Source organism: Camelus ferus, chromosome 14, assembly GCF_009834535.1.
Source record: "Camelus ferus isolate YT-003-E chromosome 14, BCGSAC_Cfer_1.0, whole genome shotgun sequence".
Classification (NCBI taxonomy): domain Eukaryota; kingdom Metazoa; phylum Chordata; class Mammalia; order Artiodactyla; family Camelidae; genus Camelus; species Camelus ferus.
This window is the reverse complement of record NC_045709.1, coordinates 11423368-11445405: the sequence shown is the minus strand read 5'-3', so window position 1 is coordinate 11445405 and position 22038 is coordinate 11423368. Positions and strand designations below refer to the sequence as shown.

General features: G+C 46.4%; 1 protein-coding gene across 1 annotated transcript in view; it reads left to right on the top strand.

Moving 5' to 3' along the window:
* The first annotated feature begins 4964 nt into the window (after window positions 1-4964).
* ATP7B (ATPase copper transporting beta) overlaps window positions 4965-22038 on the top strand; it is a 45696-nt gene continuing 28622 nt past the window's right edge. Inside the window, 2 exon segments of the mRNA XM_006179637.3 lie at window positions 4965-5534; window positions 16899-18120. Of these exon segments, the coding sequence (XP_006179699.3) occupies window positions 5301-5534; window positions 16899-18120 (1456 nt within the window). The 5' untranslated portion in view covers window positions 4965-5300.

Sequence of the window (22038 nt, the reverse complement as noted above, 5' to 3'; positions counted from 1 at the left end):
AGCCAGGAGATGATTTTAATAATGCAAGTAAGATGTGGCTTGGACCAGAGTTATAGTGCAGGTGCGGAGAAGTGGTTGGACGCTGGATGTAGTTTGAATATAGAATCTACAGGATTTGCTGAACATTTACGTGTGGGTTTGAAAGAAGGATACGATTCTTATCAAGGTTGAATCCAAGATTTTTTTCCTGGGCAAGTGGAAGGAAGGAGTTGCCATTTACTAAGGTGGGGAAGACTGTGGGAGGAGCAGGGAAGGGGCATGTGGACTGAAAAAAAGCACAACTGAGCACAGTGAGTTTCTGTTTTGCTCAGGGACCTCACTGAATTCTGTAGCCCAGGAGACAGCGTTTCAGATTGCTCTGAGGAACTACTCTGAAGCGGTAAGGATGGAGCCAGGATATATATGAATTTTTTGCTGGAAAAAAACATGGAAAGATCACCGTTAATCACAAAGAACTGACATTCCAAGTTAATGATTTTCGTGCTCTTCTATGTATGGGAAGCTGCAAGAACCTGGAGTCATTGAAATTTTTCCATAGATACGAATCTTAACTATGAAGGGGCCAGTATATGCAGAGCACAGGGTGCTTCCTGTTTTCTCCCTCCTGGATTCCCCTGGGCGCGCGCTGTCTGCACTGTCGCGCGCTGTCTGCACCGTTGTGCGCTGTCTGCACTGTCGGTGGGCGGCTGCAGTGGCCGATGGCTGGGTCCTTGTGGAACTGCAAAGACAGGCAACATATTTTTCTTTACAGACATCATATCGGGAGCTTACTTTTAGACAACTTAACATTTGGGATGCGTATCAAATATCCAACAGGAGGTGTTAGTTAAGCATTTGGGTCCGTAAGTGTGGGGCTTGGGAGTTGTTGGCTGTAGGTGGTATTTGTACTGACTGGGGTAAATGAGATCACCCAGGCATCTAGACAAGGAAGAGGTCCATGGGCTGAGCCAGGAGTCACTCCAGCCCTAAGAGGTTTGGGGACTAGTCGGCTCTTGGGAAGGACTCAGAAGGAGCTGTCGGTGGGCAGGAGGAAAACCAGGAGCAGTGGGTACACGGAGGCCACCCTGGGGGACAGTGAGAGGGAAGGCACTAATCAGGTGCTGGGGCGGTTGAGAAGTCTGCGGATTTTTTCTGATCCTTTTTTGATTTCAGGAAGCAGGGAGCAGGCTCGTCGTTGGAGATGGCGGATGAGGGTAGGGGGTCTAAGGAACAGGGAGGAGGTGGGGGATCTTCAGCCTGAGAGTGAAGAGCCGGAGGACCAGGGAGAAGTCGCTGGACTGCCGGGAGTGCCAAGGCCCTCCCGGGTTAATGGTCATGGGTCAGAGCGTGACCAGCCAGTCTGGATGTGTTTCATCTCAGCCTTGTTCAGCTGGGAGGAGACACCAGGAGTCTGTTGGAACTTGGAGGTAAGCAGTGTTGGCCCCAGATAAGGAGGCAGCTGGGGCAGTTGAAGGCACCTCTGATGAACTGTGGAGCTGAAACATTGGCTTTGACTCTGATATAATCTCGGTGTTTTTTGGCCTTGTCCAGTCTATAGTTCAGAACTGTCATAACTTTTTTCACTCTGGGCTGTTGAGCCAAGTGTGGCTTTATGGAAAAGTACCCCCTCCAGTGAGCTTGGCGTTTTGTTTTTATTTTGTCTCCTGTTCACTAGCTGGTGTAAAAGTCACGCCGAGCTCATTGTTTAAGTCTCGGAAATGGCCAGTTCCCAGGGTGTGAGGAGCAGACCTCCTGGCCCACCAGCCCTTTCCCCGCTGGTCCTCCAGGGGAGCTCGGGCCAGCAGCTCCCCATGCCGCGGCACCTAACGTTTGAGTGATTTCTTTCTCCTTTAACATCAGTCTCTACTGTTCTTCTCTCCTAACTTGCTAATACCCTCCAAGGGCAGAAGTGTCTCTTGTAGCCTGTGTTGCCGAAGCACTGAAATATTTGGCTCTCAGTTGCTAAGTTATCTTTGATTATTAGCACTGTGTATGCGTCGTGTATGGGAACCTTCCGGGCCACTGCTTCCCAGCGCACAGCTTAGTGTCAGGTTGTCATCCTGTCCCGTCACAGGATCCCGGCCCCTCTGCCTGCCTGAGGAGGCCTGGCCCCCTGGCTTTTTCTGAGAAACCCCGCCCAGTATGAGCCTCCCGCTGGGGTGAGGAGGGGGGATCTTTGTGAGTGCTGAGACATCTGAACCAAATGTCGTCCCCGAGCAGGGTGCTCTGTCTCAGACGTTCATGGAAACACGAGCTGCCCATCTGCCCCTGGGCCCAGGCTTCTCAGGTTATAACAGGAATGTTTAGGGCACCACAGGAATTTTTGTTTTTATACAGAAAAGATTCACAGAGATTGGGAAGGTGGGCTGGAGATAAACAAGATGCATTTTATTTTGGAAAAGAGCTGATAGAATTTGTGCATATGGGGGCAGAATAGTTTATTGCTAGGAGGCACTTGAAGACCTGTGGTTCCACAAGGGGTGTGTGAGACGCTAAAGGAGTTTGCCCTTGGCATCATGATAAGAGGGACATAAAAACACCGTGAAATTCCAGGTACAAAGCACATTCTGATCTGTCTGTAGTCCAGCTCAGTGAGTATTTATTTAACATCTGGTATTTGTTCATCACCTTTTTCCATCTGTGGGCAGATAAGACATAAGAACCTTGTCTTCTAGGAGCTTAAGGAGTTTCTTGGAGCTGAGTGAGTTTCTTGGAGCTGAGTGCAGCTCGGCCTCAGTAATGAGTGTGGACTGAGCTGAGTGCAACAAGGGCGGTGGAGGCAGAGGACTTGTTCTCCAGAAGCTCCAGACCTGCCAGGTCTGCAGTGTTGGCCTTTGTGATACTGGAATTCAGATAAGGGAGAGAACCTGCCAGGCTGGATAGAGGCAACTCCACTGAGAAGCAGGACTTAAAGGATAATGAGGATTAGATGGGGAGGGGGCGGAAACGTAGGGTCAGGTGTGAGGAAGGGGGAAGGTGCCAGAAAGAGGAGTTTGGACCTGATTCTCTAGTCTGGGAGCTGACTCCTGTCCTGACTGTTTCACAGGCCCCTTAGATTCCATGGGAACAAGGGAGAATCCACCATTTTCACCCCCAGATTTGCCCCTAACCCAGTTCCTCCTCTTCTCAGCCGAACAGGAAATGGCATCGTCCCCCTCAGGTCCTCTCTCTGTGTCACCTGCTGGGCTCTCTTGATCGCTGAGCCCGGAGGGCCTCCTCATGTGTTTAATCCCATTCTGCTGTTCACTTTCTCTGCTCCTTGTAACCCTATAACACCCCCCCCCCACCCCGAGTTCATGTGCCTGCCCAAATGATTTCTAAATCACCGACGTAGTCATGTAAGTCCTCTGCTTAAAAACAGGTGGTTGGTTCTCCCTAGTCCACAGGACAAAGTCTAACCTTCATACCCTTTACAGCCTAATCTGGCCCAGCTTCCTTTTTCTGGCTGTGTTCTGGGTCTGAGTGACCATTAGGAGAAATTACAGTGTTTCACTGTAAAGCTTCTTCCATAGTTTATGGCACTAACAGGGTAGACTGTTTAGCAGTACTTGGGACGCATGACGCGAGCGTGCTCCCCTCATTAACCACTCACAGCTACAGCACAGAAGCAGCGTTTATATTGATAATGATCCCACATCACCAAGGAGAAGGTGAACTTTGGATACTACCCCGTATTTGAAAAGGCAGCAGAAAGATAAGTGACCTTTGGGGAGAATTTCCACCCAAAATGGTAGAAAACAATTTTTAAAGTCTGGTGCTCAAAGAGACGGAAACTGACTTGGATGCCCAGTAAGGAAGTGTGAGGTGGTCCGCAGGCGTGGGCAGACCCTGACAGTTCCCATCAGGAAGCATGAAGGCCGCAGGTAAGGAAGCAGATTTGAGGGATCACGAGAAAGCCATCACAGGTACACCAGGCTCATCCCCATGGACTCCTGTGTGGATTTGGGGCCCATGGACCTTGGCATCAAACATGCTTTTCCTTTTTGGGTCACTGATTTGAATGGCGTTTCTTGGAAATGGAAGTGGATTCTTTTTTGTTCCCAGAGAAGATAAGCCAACCCAGATACATTTTAGAGTTGGCTGCCCTGAGTGTGTTTCAGAAGTGAGAGCAAACAAGTGGTTAAATCTCCATGGGCTAAATGAGGGGCCAAAGAATAAGGAGGAGTCTTGAATGGCCGACCCATGGGGGCTGGACCAGTCGGGAGCCCACCTTCCCTCAAAGAGAGCAGATCTCTTCTTGGTCAGGAGTTCTTGGGGGCAGCAATGGCAGTTGTAATGGGAGAGAAGGGGTGATTGTAGGCAACCCGGAAAGAGGCAGAGTCCTCAGTGACCTTGAGCAGAGGGGATGTGTTCTAAGTGCCCTCATTGGGTACATGTCCTTGTGGCCCTCTCGCCCCCAAGGACACATTCGGCTGGAGGGGAATAATCTAGGACCCAGAGAGACTCCATTCCGTCCTCAGTGTGGACATTCCACACGTCCTTGCAGTAGGAGGTGTTGCCAGGATTAGTGGCTGTTCCTCCCATGGGGAATGAGGTCGCCTCCTTCCTGTCTCTCCAAGGGGGTGGGGGTGGGGGTGGGAAGGGAGGCAGTGCTGCCCTATAGAGCAGGAGGCTGCCTGGGTCACCCTGCTGTCATGTGTCTCCTCTTAATCCTCCTGTGGAGCCTGAGCAGCCTGAATTGTGTCTCAGTTCCTGCCTATTCTGCCATGTATAAAATACGGATGATTTATTACCCAGTGAGTTTCTGTAGTCAGCTCTGACTCAGGTCAAGCCATTGGTCCAAGGGAGAACATAGCAGCAGGAAACATGGAACTTGCCTACATCTTCTTGAAAATGCAAGTCACATTGCCTAGGAAGTACTTTTCTCCCCTACTGATCTGCACCCCCCCGGCCCTGGAGCTATGGAAGAGGCAGCTGAAGTTATTCCAAGAAAGCACTCGAAGTTTGGTAATAAAAGGAAGTGACGTGTCCCCCAGCTCCTGTACGCGCTGGCCGGGTGTCCAAGCAGCTCTGCGTGTGCGAGGGACTGTGTACAGAGATTCCTAGGGCCAAATAAATGCAGTGTGATGAGTAAGAGGATGCCAGTTGGTTTGAGGGGTGTAGATAAACAAGAGCAAATACATATACAGCAGTGTGCAGCCTGCCCAGGTTCCTGGAAGCCTGGCTGGCAGCCTCCCCGGGCTGGCTCAGGGGCAGGGCAGCAGGTGCCTCCCCCTCGCTAGTTAGGAAGACACTTTTCAAGCGTTTTCTTCTGACGTGACCAAATAGCCCGAAGACGAACTGCTGTTGCGGCAGGTGGAGGTGTGACTGCGGACTTGGCGATGGAGAGAGCTGGGGGTGAGAAGTCTGGGAGCCCTGAGCCGTCCTTCCTGGCGACTCTGGCTGACCCACAGGTGACCCTGTTGTCTGTCCACAAACGGTGGTCCTTCAGGAGAAGCCCTGGAGCCAGAGGCTCCATCAGGCCAGTGACTTCGGAGGAGGAAGGCTGTAGTCCAGAGGAGGGAGGATTTTCACAAAAGGTTTTGAATGGAACACAGGAGATCGGTTCCGATCAGGTGGGTGCAATCACAGAAGGGCTACAAAGCCAGGAATGGGGGCTCTGGGTTATAGCTGGAGGTTTCCCCTCCCCCGTGTCTTCATAAGAGGGGCCGGGGAGCCACTCCTGGGTAGTGAGTGAGCCAGGAGTCCAGGTGATTCTCCAGAGATTAAGTCCTTGGTGGGTAAAACGTGGGGTTTTTTGCTTCTTATTTTCAGGATATTTTGTAAGCCCCTGTGGAGCAAAAGTTTCCCTAAACACAAATCAGACAAAAATTGATCTTACCCCTCTTTTTATTTTTTAACTGTGTACCTTATTTTGTTTACCTTCACATTTCAACTAAGTAAACATTTTGAAAATGTTGCTTCCAGATGAAGCAGCTCTTCTTAAGCAGATGAGAGGTTTGTTAACCCAGACGTCAGGTCATGTTCAAAGCAGGGCTATGTAACTAACATTTTGTGAAAATGATGTGTCAGTATCATTTCCAGGTGGGACTGGTGGTCTTTTTCATTGATGTGAGTAGACGGGAAAAAAATACTGCTTAAACATAAGGGAAAGTTTTCATAAGTCCTTTGCTCCCTAGAGAGTTATTTTTGTTTCTTCTGGTGTTAATTGTTTAAAAAGTCTTAAAACTAAAGTAAGTTTTGTGAATAGAAATTTTTGAAATGTACTCTGCAAGAGATTTATGTATGTTGATGGGAGATTTATGAATGTCCATTTGTGCAGTGCATAATCAATGTTTATATTTTTAGTTGAGTGTCTAAGATAGCAAAATATTAAATATTTTTTTGAAATGCTTGAGAGTATTTCTTTATGTTCAAACCACTGCTTGACAAAATCCAGCCTATGTTGGAGGTGTTTGTGAAATGTTCTAAGGGTTTTTAATGGCCAGTTCTAATCTCATGTGACTAGGAAAACAACCTGAACCTGGCTGGAGGATCCTTTCAGAAAGGTGGGCTGGGCTGGAGGCCAAGGTAGAGGCTGGGCTAGAGGTCCGGGTGGAGGCTGTGGTCAAGAAAGTCAGGTGCAGATCTGCGTCCTGCCCTTGCTGGGCTGTGGGACCTGGCAGGTGAGCCTTGGACTCCTCCAGCTTCAGATTCCTCATTACAAAGTGGAAAGAGAAGGCCTGCCTCTTTGGATTGTGAAAGCACCTTGTTGAGTACTATATAAACGCATAATGGTACCGTTTCAGCCAAAATGATTTTCAGTAGAATTCTCAGCTTGGAGACATGTTTGAATGTCTGGTTGAACTATATCCACCGGTTAATCCCTCTGAGCACGGTTGCAACTATTTTTTTCTTCCTAAAGCCCCGATTATAAAAGTAACACCTGCTCATTATATGAAACAAATTTAACATAAGGCAAGGGGAATGTAGAAAAATAGAAGGAAAATGAAAGCAGCCATGTGTTTCAGCCATTTTCCCACTGCACAAGTGAGTCTGTGTACATAGTATTATATACCTTGTATTTTTTAGTGAATATTTTGTGTGTATGTGTGTGTATATATATATATACATGTATACAAAATATAATTTAATTATTCCCAAATGGGGGAAATTTTTAGTAACTGGTTTATGATGCTAAAAACCAAACTAAATGTCAATTACAATTGAATACTTGTTCACTGTTAACAGAGTGTGGACTCAGTCTGTTATGAATCACACTCTGGATCTGTTTGAGAGCTATTTAGTACTTGGTATGTGGGAGGGACTTGCCCGTGTCACCTTATTTAATCATCCTCCTCCTTTAACAGACAGAAAACTGAGATCAAGAGGTTAATTTGCCTGAATGATTTAATCCCAGGTCTGTCTGAGGACAAGCCCCTTTTCTGTTGGGACATGGAAGTATTATTTAACATACTGGGTGAGATCGAGTTTTGAAAATATCTGGGTTTTGGAGAGCTGCTAATTTTGTAGGTGAATGGAAAGTTAGCTCTCCGGTGGTGCCATTATTCACAAAAGATGCAGGTAATTGCTCTGAAGAAAACATTTCAAAATTGTGTTTGTGGTTAGTGGATTTGGGTGCTTGTGTTTTACATTTCTTGTACAATACAGAGTACGTTATGTACAATTTGGAATGGAATTATGATACTGAGCAAGCTGTCGGGTTCTTCTATGTTTTGGACAGAGGGGGAAAGAGGTCTTTTTTAAGGTGTAACTGGTAAAAGCATGTTCTGGAGGGGGCATCGCTCCCTCCGCACGTGTCAGAGCCTCTCGGCTGCTGGTGTGAGCTGGCTCAGCGGCTGGGGCTAAGCCTGGGGAGGCTCCCAGGCGGTTGCCGCACCGCCACTCACACCCAGCTGGGACCCTGCGGACCAAAGAGGAGCAGCAGGGGCCTCAGTGCCCTGGCCAGGGTGTTCTGGCCCTGTGTCCACAGGCTGCCTCCCTGAGGCTCTTCTTTCCTCTCAGGTCCAGGACGGTGACCTGGAAAGGAACAGGCTCCTACCTCTCAGAGCTCCTTTGGGAGAGTTGCGGGAAGTAGCGGTTACTGACCCCTGTTCCAGCTGGAGGGTTTCAAGAATTCCTCTTTCCCCTCAGAAACGCCTGCCCAGGCCTCCTTACCCACGGCCCTCCTGACTGCTTTGGCCAAGCTTGGCTGCTGTGTTATTTGTCTTTATTGCCCATGTTGGACTGCACATCTGTCTGCAGTCATCAAGGGCAAGTGTGTAAACCAAAAGTGGATTCATGTTGCGGGAGGGCGGGCTGACGTTGGACACACTGACCTGCTGCTGGATGACTGTGATGAGAGTGCTGGGTTGTGGGCTTAACCATTTCAGAAAGCAACACAGAGAATTTTGTGCTGGGTGAGGGGTGGTGAGGCTGGGTTTTATTTTTTGCCTAGATGAGATCAAGATGACCCAGCGGACACAGGCATATCCCTGCTAAGTAAAGGGAAGAAAACGGATGAGGTGTGTGCCTAGTCACTTAGAGAAGTTACTAACAGATCGTCACCCAGCCATCATGGTCAGCAACACTACAATATCATTTGCATTTCTAGAAAACTTGTTGTATTTCTTTATTTTCCTCTAAAATTAGCATCTGCTGGATATAAACATAACAACAGAGTATGGAAGTGTGGATTTCTTCCACCCTAGAAACATAGAATATTACCATGTACTCTTACACAGTTTTGCAACTTTTTTTTTCCCTTTTTCTATCATGGATGTCTTTCCGTATTATTACATGTAAATCACCTTTTTATTTTTTAAAACCACTGCATAAAATTGTGTTGGGTGGATACTTCGTGTAGCGTGGTCTCCGGGCTTTCGCCACCAAGTGTAGCAGTGGGCATTCCTGTGTCATGATGTTTCCATATGATGACATTCCCAGAAGTGGAACTAAGTGTGCAGTGGGTATTGAGTGCTTTGATAGATACTGCTCAAGCACTCTCAGAAAGATTGTATAAACCCATTTTTCTACCGGCAGTGCTTGAGAATTACTTTTCCCTACACTCTTTCTTACTGTATCACCAAACTTGAAAATTTTTGCCAGCCTATTGGGTGAATAGTGAGAAGATTCTGAAGCAGAAAAAATGCTGTTGGTTGATAAAAGTCTGATGGAATAGTTGTTACAGTAGACATAAGTTAAAAGTGATGGGATTCTCTGGAACGGTTGACACTGAAGCTGTGTGGACTGAGACCGTGAGTGGGTTTTCTGAGCTGCTGTTGGGAAGTGCTTCTTGGAGAGACCTTATAGTCTGTGAATTTCTAAACTTTATTTAATTGTATGTAGAAAACAGCCTATGTTGTATATACATATGTATTGAGGTTTGTTAATTTCCTTTGTTGTTAATTTTATTCTTTTTTCTCCTGGGCAAACAAAGGATATGCGCTTCTGGTTGCTCAGGAAGGGTTAATATTTTCCCTCACTGTGGTCAAGGGAAAGAAATGGGCAGTAAGTTGGTGGTTTGTATGTATTTTCCCAGAAGGTGCATGGTCAGCTTAGACCCCACCCACCCACCCCAGGGCTGGGGGGTGGCCTGAGGGCAGAGGGCAGCTTGTGACACACACAGCCCAGGCGCACAGCGGGCCTTTGTCAGTGTTCGAACTGATGCCAGAGATTCGGTTTGTTTTCTCAGTAGATAAGATGTAAATAATTCTCATTGGAAGCTCTTTCTGGACTTTTGTGAAACGATGTTAAAGGACAGTTTGAAAGGGTTGGAGTGGGGGTTGGAGGAACATTTACACTGGTTTTAATGATTAGTTCTTATCAGTAAAATAGTGGAAAATGATAAGTCCTCTGCCTAGGCTGCTTTTGAAGATCAAATGAGGCCATATTTGTCTTCATAGTCATTCATTTTCAAACATTTGTGACGTTAAGCCTTTTAAGGTTCTTATCTTTCAGGCCTCCCTGCAGAACCCTTGGGTGGGCATTGTTGCTACCTCATTTTACACCTAAGAAAACTGAGGCTTGGATTTGCTCAGACAAGGCTGGAATTCATACCCAAGACTGTCAGATACAGCCTCAAGGAATTCACAAGTAGGAAGATCAAATATTTAACAAATAGATGTGGAAATGTTCTTTATAGGATAAAGCCATTATGTCTTTATAGGATAAAGAAATATGTCATTGGTTCATCATTGTGGTCATCTTTTTCACAGTGATAATATTATTGTTGCTTATATTAACTAGTATGGCTTAACAAAACATTTTCTTCCTTGCCTTGGAGAAACTGAAAAACCACATTTGTTTCCTTTCTCAAATGTAAGTACTTGTTTGCTTTTTTAAGTTAAGTTTTAAAAATTGGAAAATATAGACACATAGTGAAAAGTCAGAATTTCATAACCCACCCATAGATAACCTCAGTTTTTATGTATTAATACCTACATATGTATTGTCTAAATCTATATACATACAGGTTTAACATGGGGACATTGATTCTTCCTCAGTGGGGGTTTTAGAGACTGACACCCTGGGGTAATTTGGGTGGGATCTTTTCTTGAGTCAATGTCTTCTGACCCTCCTTCCCCTGTGAATCTGATTGTTACCAAACTCAGGTTCAGCTGCTCGCTGCTCAAAGGCCAATAACTGAGAGGCAAGTGTCAGTAGAAAGGAAAGGTGCTTTAATCAGAAAAGCTGGCAGTCTGGGGAGAAGGTGGACTTGTGTCCAGAGACCAACTCCGAACATTCTGCTCAGCCATGACAGTTTTTAAAAGGAAGAATGGGGGAAGAATCTCAGTGAATCATCAAGGCAGGAGGCTGGGGTCTGCATCCTTCTATGCTTTGGGCAGACATGCTGACTCTCTTCAGTTGTTATCTTGCCAGTGTGATCTGCCTGCAGGATTGCTAAGGGCTGTTGGAGGTTGAGAGCTAATCATTCTTTAACTGCTTAATTCTTCATTCTTCTTTCTTATCTAGGAAGAGCATCAACAGATTAGGCAAAGCATGGTGTGCATTCAGAAGAGTGTAAGTCAGGAGTTGTTTCAATTGCTTAGTGATCTCATTCCTATAATTAGGTTATTTTAAGGTTAGAGGGGGAAAGAAAGGAGCAAACAGGAAAGGGGCAAAAAAGCTGCTTTCAGTCCCTTACTGTCCAACATCATTCCATTTCTATGGGGTGAGGGGTGAAGGTCCATCTTCTGTAACTTCTTCATGCTGACATAGGGCACCGTGTTCTCAGAGTGGATGATGACAACATGGTTCTGTAACATCTCTTTGCTGACAGTTTTCGTTGTTCACATCCATATACAGGCAGAGCAAGTTACATGTATTTTAATGGTCACAAAGACATAGATTATTATGAGCAATAATGTTAATCCCATTCTCTTAAGACCAGTTCTTGGAATTGTGCTAACCAGGGTTCATTGCTGCTCAAGGTGGAGCCGCTTAGGTCATGTCTACAGTGTGGTCAGCTTTTCCCCCGCTCTGGTGGCAGTAATATAGTCTGTAAAACAACTCAGGAGTGTGCATCAGACACCGAGCCTGTGACTCTGTCGTCCTAATCGCTAACTGCTCGGTTTTGTACAGGGTGGGGGCAGGGGACACTGCAGGGTTCTGCTCGGTTCCATGATGTCCAGAGAATCCTCAAATAAGAGGAGAGCAGACACTAAGGGTTGCAGGCCACCAAGTGGCCTTAGTCATACCCTCACCCCCGAACTGTACTCACTCGTCTAGACGTAGCCTGCCTTTTACCTGACAGGTATTGTCGGGGAGGAAGACATTTTCCTCTACCCTTCTAGGTTCTTCTGGCTGGTCTAAGAATGAAATTGACACGAGACAGATTAACAGGAGAAAATCAAACAAAAGCTTAGTAACGTGGTGTGCACGGGAAAGACCCAGGAAAACTAACTCACCCAAATGGCCGAAGCCCTCACCTTAAATACCATCCTCAGCTAAAGACGGAAGAGGATGTTGAGGGTGGGTAGACTCAGTTGGGGAAGTTGCCAAGAAAAACACAGTAAACAAGGGTGATTGTGGTATACATTTAAGTCATTTCCTTCTCTGTTGATAAATCAAGTTTCTAGAGATTGGGTCGTAGATACCTTTACAAATGGAGATTTCCCTAGCAAATATAATTGTTTCCTACAGAAATGCAGCTTTTATTTGGTTTAAAGAGCCCTTTTAGTATCTGCTGTTTATCAGAAAATAACTAGCTTAAAACAGTATGCCAAAGGGACATAGTATAGGGTGGCAATTATGTCTCCCCTACAGTAGGATGTGGCTGTTGTTTAATTTTCTTCATTTTGCTTTATTGCATTGTAGTCTCTTCCTGTGATTAACGTGGCTAAAAAGAAAAAGTAAACTTAAATTTTTTTTTTTTTAAGAAATAGAAAGCCTGCTGGACTTGGAGCAGAATATAAATCCCAGCTCAGTTCATTTAAATGCCCCTGAAGAAACCTCTGAGTCTGCTTCAGCAGCAAAATGGTGATAAGAATATTTGCTTACAGAATTATCTTGGGCATTAGGGATATAAAATGCCATCTTCATAAAATAACATTGAGAATCATTATCTATTTGCTACTATTGAATCTGTTTACATATGAAAAAAAATCAGGACCTTCCTGTGTTTTGAATTCCATGCAAGTTCTGGGGTAGAGGGTTGTATGGGGTGGAGGTTATATACTGGGAAAGTTGCGTGCCTATATAACATTTTTGCCTCATGAGTTAAGGGTGTTCCACACGCTTCAAAGTGAAAGGAGCCCCAGGATAATTGGGTGGGTGGTATCCTATCTAAGGATGATGGGGATCCAGGTGTAATGAAGAGCTGTCGTGGTCCTTTCTCGTGCATGTGGTAGTATTGCTCTTTGGCTTGTGATCACAGCCATTTCCTACAAGGCATGTCATTCGTAGGCTTTGCAATGTCAGTCTGACTTCAAAGCGTTCTTTAAAACATACCACCCCATTTCCATTTCTTCATACCAGGCTGGCCTGTCTAAAGGTCTTATTTTCCTTTCTTGGCCCAATCTTAGTGAATCAATAGTTTATATTCCTTGTCTTTTTTTTTAGACGCCCTGGCACTCTCAGCAAATTCTGTGTGACCTGGGTGCCTAGAGAGGTAGCAAAGAATTGACGTTCATTTTTGGATTCCCCTCTGTGGGATGACCCTCTCCTCCGGTGTTTCCCGGCCCTTCCAGTCCTGATGCCTGCCACGCTAATAGTTTATTGAAAGTCCAAAAGCTAGCAACCTGTTTTTGGGCCTGCAGAAGAAGTCCTGGATGTTTGTCCTCAAGGAGTATATAATTTAGTGGGACTTAGGCCCCACTGGAAATTCCACCAGGTTTTTCTTGGACACACACTTTATATCCTGGGCCCACTTTCTAATGTCCGTGATTGCTTCTGATGAGTCCTTAAACCTAAACATGTTTGAAATTGAAGAGCAAAATTAAAAGCACCCACACCATGTGTGTGCACTTAAAAAAGATCCAAACACCCGACAGCTGTGATGAGGCCGCTTCTAAACCAACAGGTACTCTGGTGTTTCATGAAATCGCATTATTTGCAAAGCTTTGTTTCTGTAACTGCTTGTTGTTAGAAACGTGCCTGTTAGCAGGGGGACCGCTGAGTACTGTTTACTCCAAGTAAACAGCTTCTAGCACTTCTGCAACCCCCTTTGGCAGGAACACAGTCCAAGGATTAAAAGCCTGCATTGTGGCTTGGGTTTGGTGAGTTGTAGCTAGACCTAGGACCAAGAAACATAAGTCAGGTAGGAAATCATTAGGGATTGGTTTTTACAACAGACTCAGTGATTAAGGGTCATGTCTTACAAGGAGGTAATTTCTGCTTTACTCTGTATGGTACTGCATCAAAGTGAATATTCTTAGAACGTTCTTAGTTCTTCCTTCATCTTTTTCAGTTAGATAAGTATTTGATTAATACTAACTGCAGTCAAGCCATTGCTGTGGATCTCCTTTATGCTCACATTATTTTAATTTTTAAATTAATTATTTTTTAGTATTTGGTAGCAGATGTAAACTGTACAGTAAGTTGTACTCTTCCTTCTCACTCCTGTAACCCAGCCACCTGACCCCTTCAGCTGCCAGTCCCCAGACTCTGTACCAGTGTCTTACACGTTCTTCCAGAGATAACTCCATACATGCATACACATCGATGTGAGTAATATTCTTTTTCTTACACAAGTAGTGCTAGTGCACTGTGATGGACTGTTTTGGTGGCCCTCCCAATGAACTGCACCTCCTTGTGTGTAAGCTCTTCTGTAGTGCTCTCCCAGGTTGACTGAGCATGACCATGTGGCTGGCTGTGGCCAGTGATGAGTTAGCAAATGTGATGCAAGCAGAAGCTTGGTAAGTGCTTCTGCACTGGGACTTGTTCTCTGGGAATGCTCACTATTATGACACCCTTCTCAGAACCCAGAGACCCCCAACTGTGAGGCACCCAGCCGAGCCATGTGGAGAGGCTACATAGAAGAGAACCGCGGTCCCTGCCAACATCAGCTAGCATCGACTTGCCAGCCATGTGATGAATGAACCGTCTTCTTGCGTGTGGGACCTCCAGCCCCAGTCAGGCCACCCCAGATGATGCTGTGTGGAGCAGAGACAGGCTTTCCCTGCCGAGCCCTGTCCAAACTGAAAAACTGTGAGCTGTCGTTATAAGCCATTAGATGTGGCTTGTCACGCAGCAACAGATAACTAAAACACTAGATGTACTATATATTCTGTGCCTTGCTTTTTTCACTAAACTGTATATTAGATAGCTGTCTATTTCAGTATGTATAGATTTGCCCCCTTCTTTTTCAGAGCTCGATAGTATTCCATTGTACATCTGTGCAGTAATTTATCAGCCTGTCACTGATGGACATTTATGTTGTTTCCAGTCCTTTGTAGCATTTAATATCTTTGTTGCATGCTTCCTTTTGTATGCAAACAAATATATTTATTGGCTAAATTCTTAAAGAGTTGTTGGGTCAAAGAATATGTGAATTTGTAATTTTAATAGATATTGCTAAGTTGCCCTCCCAAGAGGTTACACTCTCACTAGCCTTGGGGAAACCAGTCAGTGGTTACCGACCTGAATGGTGAAAACCGTGCCACAGTGAAGTTGGAATGTTAATAGTATTTTTCGTATATTGAAAAGCCGTTTGCATTTTCTTTTTGATGAACTGCCTTCTGTTTCTGTTGGATTGTTGGCCTTTTTCTTCTTTGAAGGTGCTCTTTATATATAAAAGACATTAGCTCTTAATTTGCTTAATGTGAAAGCGAGCCTTTTTTTCACTTGGTTTATCTTCTACCTTGGTTTGAACAACTTTTTCCTCTTATTGTGGTTAGATATATCAGTCTTTTATTTTATAGCTTCTGAATTTTGTTTTTGTTTGGTCATATTTAGGCTTTCCCCACTCTTAGACTATGATAGATATTCTCCTATATTTTCTTCTAGTACTTCTTTTACTGTTTTGCTTTTTGTGTCCTCATCTTTGATTTATGTGAAATGTCTTCTGATATATATAGGTTCCACATTTATATTTTTCCAAAGAGGTTTCCCAGGTGGCTACCCAGGTCCGTGAATACTGTTATCCCTTGTTGTCCTTACCATATCCATTTCCATATTTACACCGTAGATAATTTCAGTATGTTTATTGAATTCAACAAACTTTTGAGTTGCTGTCCCATAAATTACTTAATTATTCCTTTTTCTCTATTTTAAGAAAATGCTCCAGTGACTATTTTTAAAAATAATTTCTTATACTTACTGACCCCAAACTAGCTTATGATTTCCTCTGTGAATATACAAATGTATCTTTATAGTCTGCTTTAAAAGCTATTTAAACTTCCATCTTGTTAAGCTGGTCAAAAGCTGGAATTGGAAAGATACGCATTTGATGCATAGGGATACAGAGATCAATCCATGTAATTGAGATTCAGCTGAAGATAAGTAGGATTGTGTAGGCGTAGAGAGAGACATGCCTTATTACCATGTACCACGTATAAGGGCCTGTTCCCAGGTTTCTGAAGCATGTGATAGTACTGGTATAAAAACTGTATCTGATTAAGAGAGAGATGAGACTGGGACCCTGTGAAGGGGCAATTTTGTTAATAAAATGACTGAGGCCACATCATCATGAGAAGAAATCAGGCAATTACGCTTGAGCTGTGATACATTAAAAATCCATTTAATTTGGTGAAGTACTTGTAATTTTAGGTAATGACTCCAGCTGTCCCGAGCACCCGGTGGGGCAGTGACTCAGCCGAGGTGGCACTGAGAAGTGCCTTGTTCGGCTCAACTTCCTCTTCTTCCAGCCTCCCCGCCCCTGCTCCTCTTGGTCCAGCACCTCTTGGTGCTCATCCCCGGCCCAAGAAGTGTTCGTGCTTCAGACCTCTTTTCACAGGCACTGAGGTCCAACCCCATCGGATGGGAGGTCTGCATTTGGAACATGTGCCCTGTGGTTGCAGTTTAACCCCTGTTAAGAGAATGACAGAGACACCCCTAGAAAGAGATGCAGAATTAGGGTGTTGCCTGTTCTTTGTGTTTGCATTCCTGCAGGACCCCAGCGTTTGGGCCGAAAGGGCCAAGTCCTTCAGGGAGACATCAGGTACCAGCCAGAGAGGGGAGCTCTGGTGGAACCGCCATGCTCTCCACCTCTGCTGGGGGCCTGCTGTGTGTGTTCTGTGCACATCAGCTCTATCATGCTCACGTTTCCTACAGAAGCCTTCACGTCTTCTAGGGAGGAAAACATTTCACCAAGGTGTGCCGATGACTTCTGGGTTCAGAATCACAGAAAGTCAAGGCTAGAAGGATCTTCCCCCAGCCTGAACCCATTCATTTGATAAGTGATTTCTTCATGGCTCTTTCCCTCATTTGACGTTCTTGTACTCTTGGGGTGTCGTGACACCAGTGGTATTGTTTTCCATTTTCTCAGTGCCAGACAAGCTGGGATATTTTAGAACACGTTTAGTTTTAAGGATAAAAAATGTTCTTTCTTTTCCTTTTAGATCCTGTCTAAGCTTTCCTGGACTGCTCGAGCCTGGGAGCCAGAGATGAAGCAGAGTTTTGCCTTTGACAACACTGGCTATGAGGATGGCCTGGACGGCATGTGCCCCTCTCAGACGGCCACCGGCACGATCAGCATCGCGGGCATGACCTGCCAGTCGTGTGTGCAGTCCATCGAGGGCAGGGTCTCCAGTTTGAAGGGCATCGTGAGCATTAAGGTTTCCCTGGAACAGGGCAGCGCGGCTGTGAAGTACGTGCCGTCGGTCCTGAGCCTACCTCAGGTTTGCAGTCACATTGAGGACATGGGATTTGAAGCCAGCGTGGCGGAGGGAAAGGCTGCCTCCTGGCCGTACAGGTCCTCACCCGTCCCAGAGGCCGTGGTCAAGCTTCGGGTGGAGGGCATGACCTGCCAGTCCTGCGTCAGCTCCATAGAAGGAAAGATCGGGAAACTGCAAGGTGTCGTGAGGGTCCGCGTTTCGCTCGGCAGCCGGGAGGCAGTCATCACTTACCAGCCTTACCTTATTCAACCCCAAGAGCTCAGGGACCATGTGAACGACATGGGGTTTGAAGCCATCATCAAGAACAAGGGGGCCCCCATGAACCTGGGACTGATCGATGTCAGACGGCTGCAGAGCGCCCACCCAAAGGTGCCGCTAGCTTCCAGCAATCAGAATGGCAGTAACTCAGAGACCTCGGGGCACCGGGGGAGCCAGGTGGTCACCCTGCACCTGGGCGTGGATGGGATGCACTGTAAGTCTTGCGTCCTGAATATCGAAGACAACATAGGCCAGCTCCCAGGAGTTCAGAGCATTCATGTGTCCTTGGAGGACAGATCTGCCCAAGTGCAGTACGACCCTTCTTGCATCTCCCCGGGGGCCCTGCAGAGGGCCATCGAGGCTCTTCCACCTGGGAAGTTTAAAGTTTCTCTTCCTGATGGAGCAGAAGAGAGTGGAACAGAAGCCAGACGCCGCTCCCCCGGGCCCCCCAAGGGCCTCCCAGAGCCCGGTGCGCACTGGACCGCGGTGCTCTCCATCGCCGGCATGACCTGCATGTCCTGCGTCCAGTCCATCGAGGGCCTGGTCTCCCAGAGGGAAGGGGTGCAGTGGATATCGGTCTCTTTGGCTGAAGGGACCGGAATGGTTCTCTACGATCCGTCTGTGACTAGCGCAGAAGAACTCCGAGCTGCCATGGAGGACATGGGATTTGAGGCGTCCGTCCTGGCTGGTACGTGATGTGCGTGAAGGGACTCTGGGGCGGCTCCTCCCTCCTGTCCACCACATGGTTCCCACCTGGTGGGCGAGGTGAGCCACACCCACTGCCTTGTGAGTGGTGGCAGGATTGCTGCAACCCTTCCTGGTGTTTGTCAGGAGAGAGGAAGTAGAGCTCCCAGGTGGTTAGGGTTTGCCTCTGGGACTAAAATGCTAAGTTCCTTGGATTTTTGGCGTCTTTTCTAAGGAGAACAGTGATACTGTGGTTTTTTTTTTTAAAGAGTACTAGGGGCATGTCTGGCCCTTCTCTCTCCAAAGGCACTGTCATCATTTTCTCTGAGATCTCTCTGCTAACAAAACAAAATAATGCAGACAACAGGACCTTGGTCTCACCGCCTGGAGCCCATTCTGTAGGAAGCGAGATTTAAGGAAGGATGTGATGGTGATTTCCGTGTCCCCCAGCCCCGCCCCGAGGCTGTATGGAGAGGGGCGGGCATGACAGCTTTCACAAGGGGAGGGTTGATGTCACATCACTAGACAGCTTCTGGGGTGGTGGCTGCCCCCGCTCCCCCCTCACTGACCCGCTACCCAGTGGCCGTTCACTTGCTGGCTTTCCCTTCCGTCCCCTCCCTTTGCGCCCTTTGCGTTTCTGCCACTCTCCAGGCCTGGCTGAGCTGTGGGCTGCTGAGCAGGAAGGCAGTCTCTCCTGAGAGCTTCTGTGGCAGACAGGAGGAGGAAGCAGACCACCTGGGCAGCGGGTGTGGGCGCAGGGGTGGGGCACCCAGTCCCCCCTGCCCTGGGGCCTGGGAAAGGCGGCTCTGGGCTTGGGGGGAGAGTGACCCATGGAAGTTGGCAGATGCCTGGCCCCATCGCCTGCCCTCAGGGCTCATTTCCACTCACCCTACACAGGAGCCCTTCCCAAGCCCTGGGGGTGAAGGGGGTGGTGAGGCTCAGGTGTCTGCACACCCCGCCCTGAGGGGAGCGGGTAAGTCTTGTGGAGTGACTGGGCCCCATTCTGTGCTTTGTCTTTGTACGAAGTTTCAGGAAGTTTTGCTGTTTTTGAGTTTAAACAAAAATCAACAAAGAAAAGAGTGGAACAGTAAATCCTGTACTCAGAAGGTAAGACATGTAGCGTGGAGTTGTCATCTGCTGTGTTTGTGTGAGATCTGAAGTCTTTCCACAGTGGAATCAAGTTATTAGCAGGAGAAAGGAATTATCAGTGAACTCCATAATCCAAAATAATTGCACTTGCTAAGTAAAGCTAGAAAGAAAATGGGTTTTTATTGGCCAGAGTTATGACAATTATGTTTCGCTCACAAAGTATTTAGGGTACCAGATTTAGCAAATAAAAATACACAACACTCAGTTAAGTTTGGATTTCAGATAAATAATGGATAATGTTTTAATGTTAGTATGTCCCATTGCAATATTTGAGACGTTGTTATACTAAAAAAATTATTTGTTGTTTATTGGAAATTCAGTTTCAGCTGGATGCCCTGTATTTTACTTGGCAGTCTTAATTTAGGATAAACCATAGGCTTTTATAGCCACTTAACTTCTAAAAAGGCATAATTTGTGTTTGGTCAGTCATTCTGGATTGACCAGGGGCTCCTTGACGACAGTCTTCAAACCATGTGATTTGTTTCTCCCTGGACTCAGTAGCACCCTGCACACAGGAGGTGTTTGTGAAGGAGACGAAAGAGAAAGGTGACAGTGGGCTGTGACAAGCAGGGTCTCAGGTTAGCCCAGGGGGGGCTTAACCCAGGGAGCTCTTACAGAGACTTTCAGAGCCGAAAAACCAGCAGGAACTGAGAAGGAAAAAGAGCTAAATGGTAGCGGAAGCCACCACCTGCAGGGGCTGAGGTTGCCTGGTGGAACTGGCCTCTCTGGAGCTGCTAAGGGAGAGGCAGTGGCGGTAGCCGGGATCCAGGTGGATAAGCAGCAAACACGTGGGTCCTCCCCCTTCTATCCTGTCGTTTCCTGCTTGCTACCTCCCATGTGCCAAATTTAATCAGAAGCCAGTTGACAAGGGAGCCCGGAAAAAGGGGTTTGCAAGGATCAGCCCCTCAGTAGTGGAGCAGGGGGAGGGAAGGAGGGGTCTGAGGCGCCAGGGCAAGAGACAGAGGCATTGAATTTCAGCCACTTACTTGACAGCTAAAAACACATTCAGATCTGGTTTTATCTAGAAGGCAGCTCAGCATTTGTCGTTGGCATGGCTGAAGTACTTCTGAATAGGTGAATGGATGGATGGATGGATATATGAATATAGAGTAAAGAAAAGTCACCGGTCACGTATAACATGTTCCTCTCGCCCTTGTAAATGGGTAACATCACTTTCAAGGTACCATTCCCTCATCCCTGCACGTGATGGGGGTCTTCTGGGGCTCAGGCTCTGCGCTGGCTGTGTGAAGCTCTCAGAGGTGGTCCAGTACTGCCCATGGCAGTTCACACCGACAGGGAGGCAGATCACAGAGACCCATCGTTGAGACAGGTTAGAATAAATGTGGCAAGGAAAGTATAGTCAGATACTCTTGGGATTCAGAAGACAAGGAGAAGCTCCCTTGTCTGGTTGTGAAGCTCCCGAGGACATGATATAGAGGTAGCTTTGGAGTTGGGCATGGCTGGGATTTCAGGATGGTTAGGATTTCAGCAGCAAAAAAGGGCAGTGGCTTTGTTCAGTGGCTGCATAACATTTCAGCATAGGGATGTGCCATTACTTAGTTTCCTATTTATTTGTCTCATCTATTTTGTGTGGGTGTAATTGTAAATAAAATTGTCCTTGGGCACAGTCTTCAAACCATGTAACTTGCTTCCCCTTTGCATATACTTAATTATTTCTTTGTAATAAATATCTAAAAGCATAGTTACTGGGTCATAGGGCAGCAACATGATTTCATTCCATCACAAATATTTTTTGTGCCTCTACCGAGCTCCAAGCAGTTAGAGGTACCATTTTTGATAATACTGTCAAGCAGATTTCCAGAAAGCCAAATCAATTTATGTGCCCACCCGTAGTGTTAGCATAGGTTGATCAAGGACCCGGTAGCATAGGCTTTTTTTTTTTTTTTTTTTGTATTTAAACTTTCTTTAGCAATCTCCAGAAGTCCAGAATTGAGTTGGGTTATACCTCAATGTTGGAGAATGGCAACATGCAAATTGTCAGTTAGTAAGGGGGTTGACATTCTCTGTAATATCATTGAATATCACAAATACTATTGAAATTGTCGACCACAATATTTAGGTTGAAAGGCAGGTGAATCCAGAAAGTGGTGAAGGACTGGAAAAATAGGGGCCCTGGACAAGTGCTGGAGGCTTTGGTGGGTGCTAAGGGCAGAAGGTAGAATGTTAAGAGGTTGTAGCCACAGCAGAGATTTTGTGAATTTGAGATCCAAGGGGTGGAGTCATTTTGAAGAAGAGCAAAGTCCAGGAGAGGAAAGCTGTGCTGGGTGGGGCAATGGTCTCTGCATCCAGAAGGTAGGGGGCCTGTAAGGCCAGAGCACTGGAGGGTCTTCGCCAAAGGTGCTGGTAGTGTCCATCACCTGCACTCTTAAAGTGAGTGGAAATAGTTTTAGCGTTTTCCAGAAAATGAGCAAAACATCCCACTATGTGAGATCTATTCAGAAAAGAAACTTAAAGTCCTGGGCTGTTGTCAGTGCAGGTTAAATGACGCCTTCTGTCTAGGGCAGCTGTGGGCTTTCAGATCATGGCAATTCATCACCAAAAGATGTAATTCGTTTCTGCATATTCTTCAGGGTATTTTGTGTCATCACAATAGTGTGACTTTCTGGAGTGATGAAAATGTTCTCTGTCATGATCTGATGGGTGATGAGTCACATCTGTCTGTGCGTGTGTGGTGGGTGGAGTAATGGCCCCCAAAGACGTCCACCCCCTGGTCCCTGGAGCCCTGGGGGAAAGGATGGCCCCTTCAGCATTG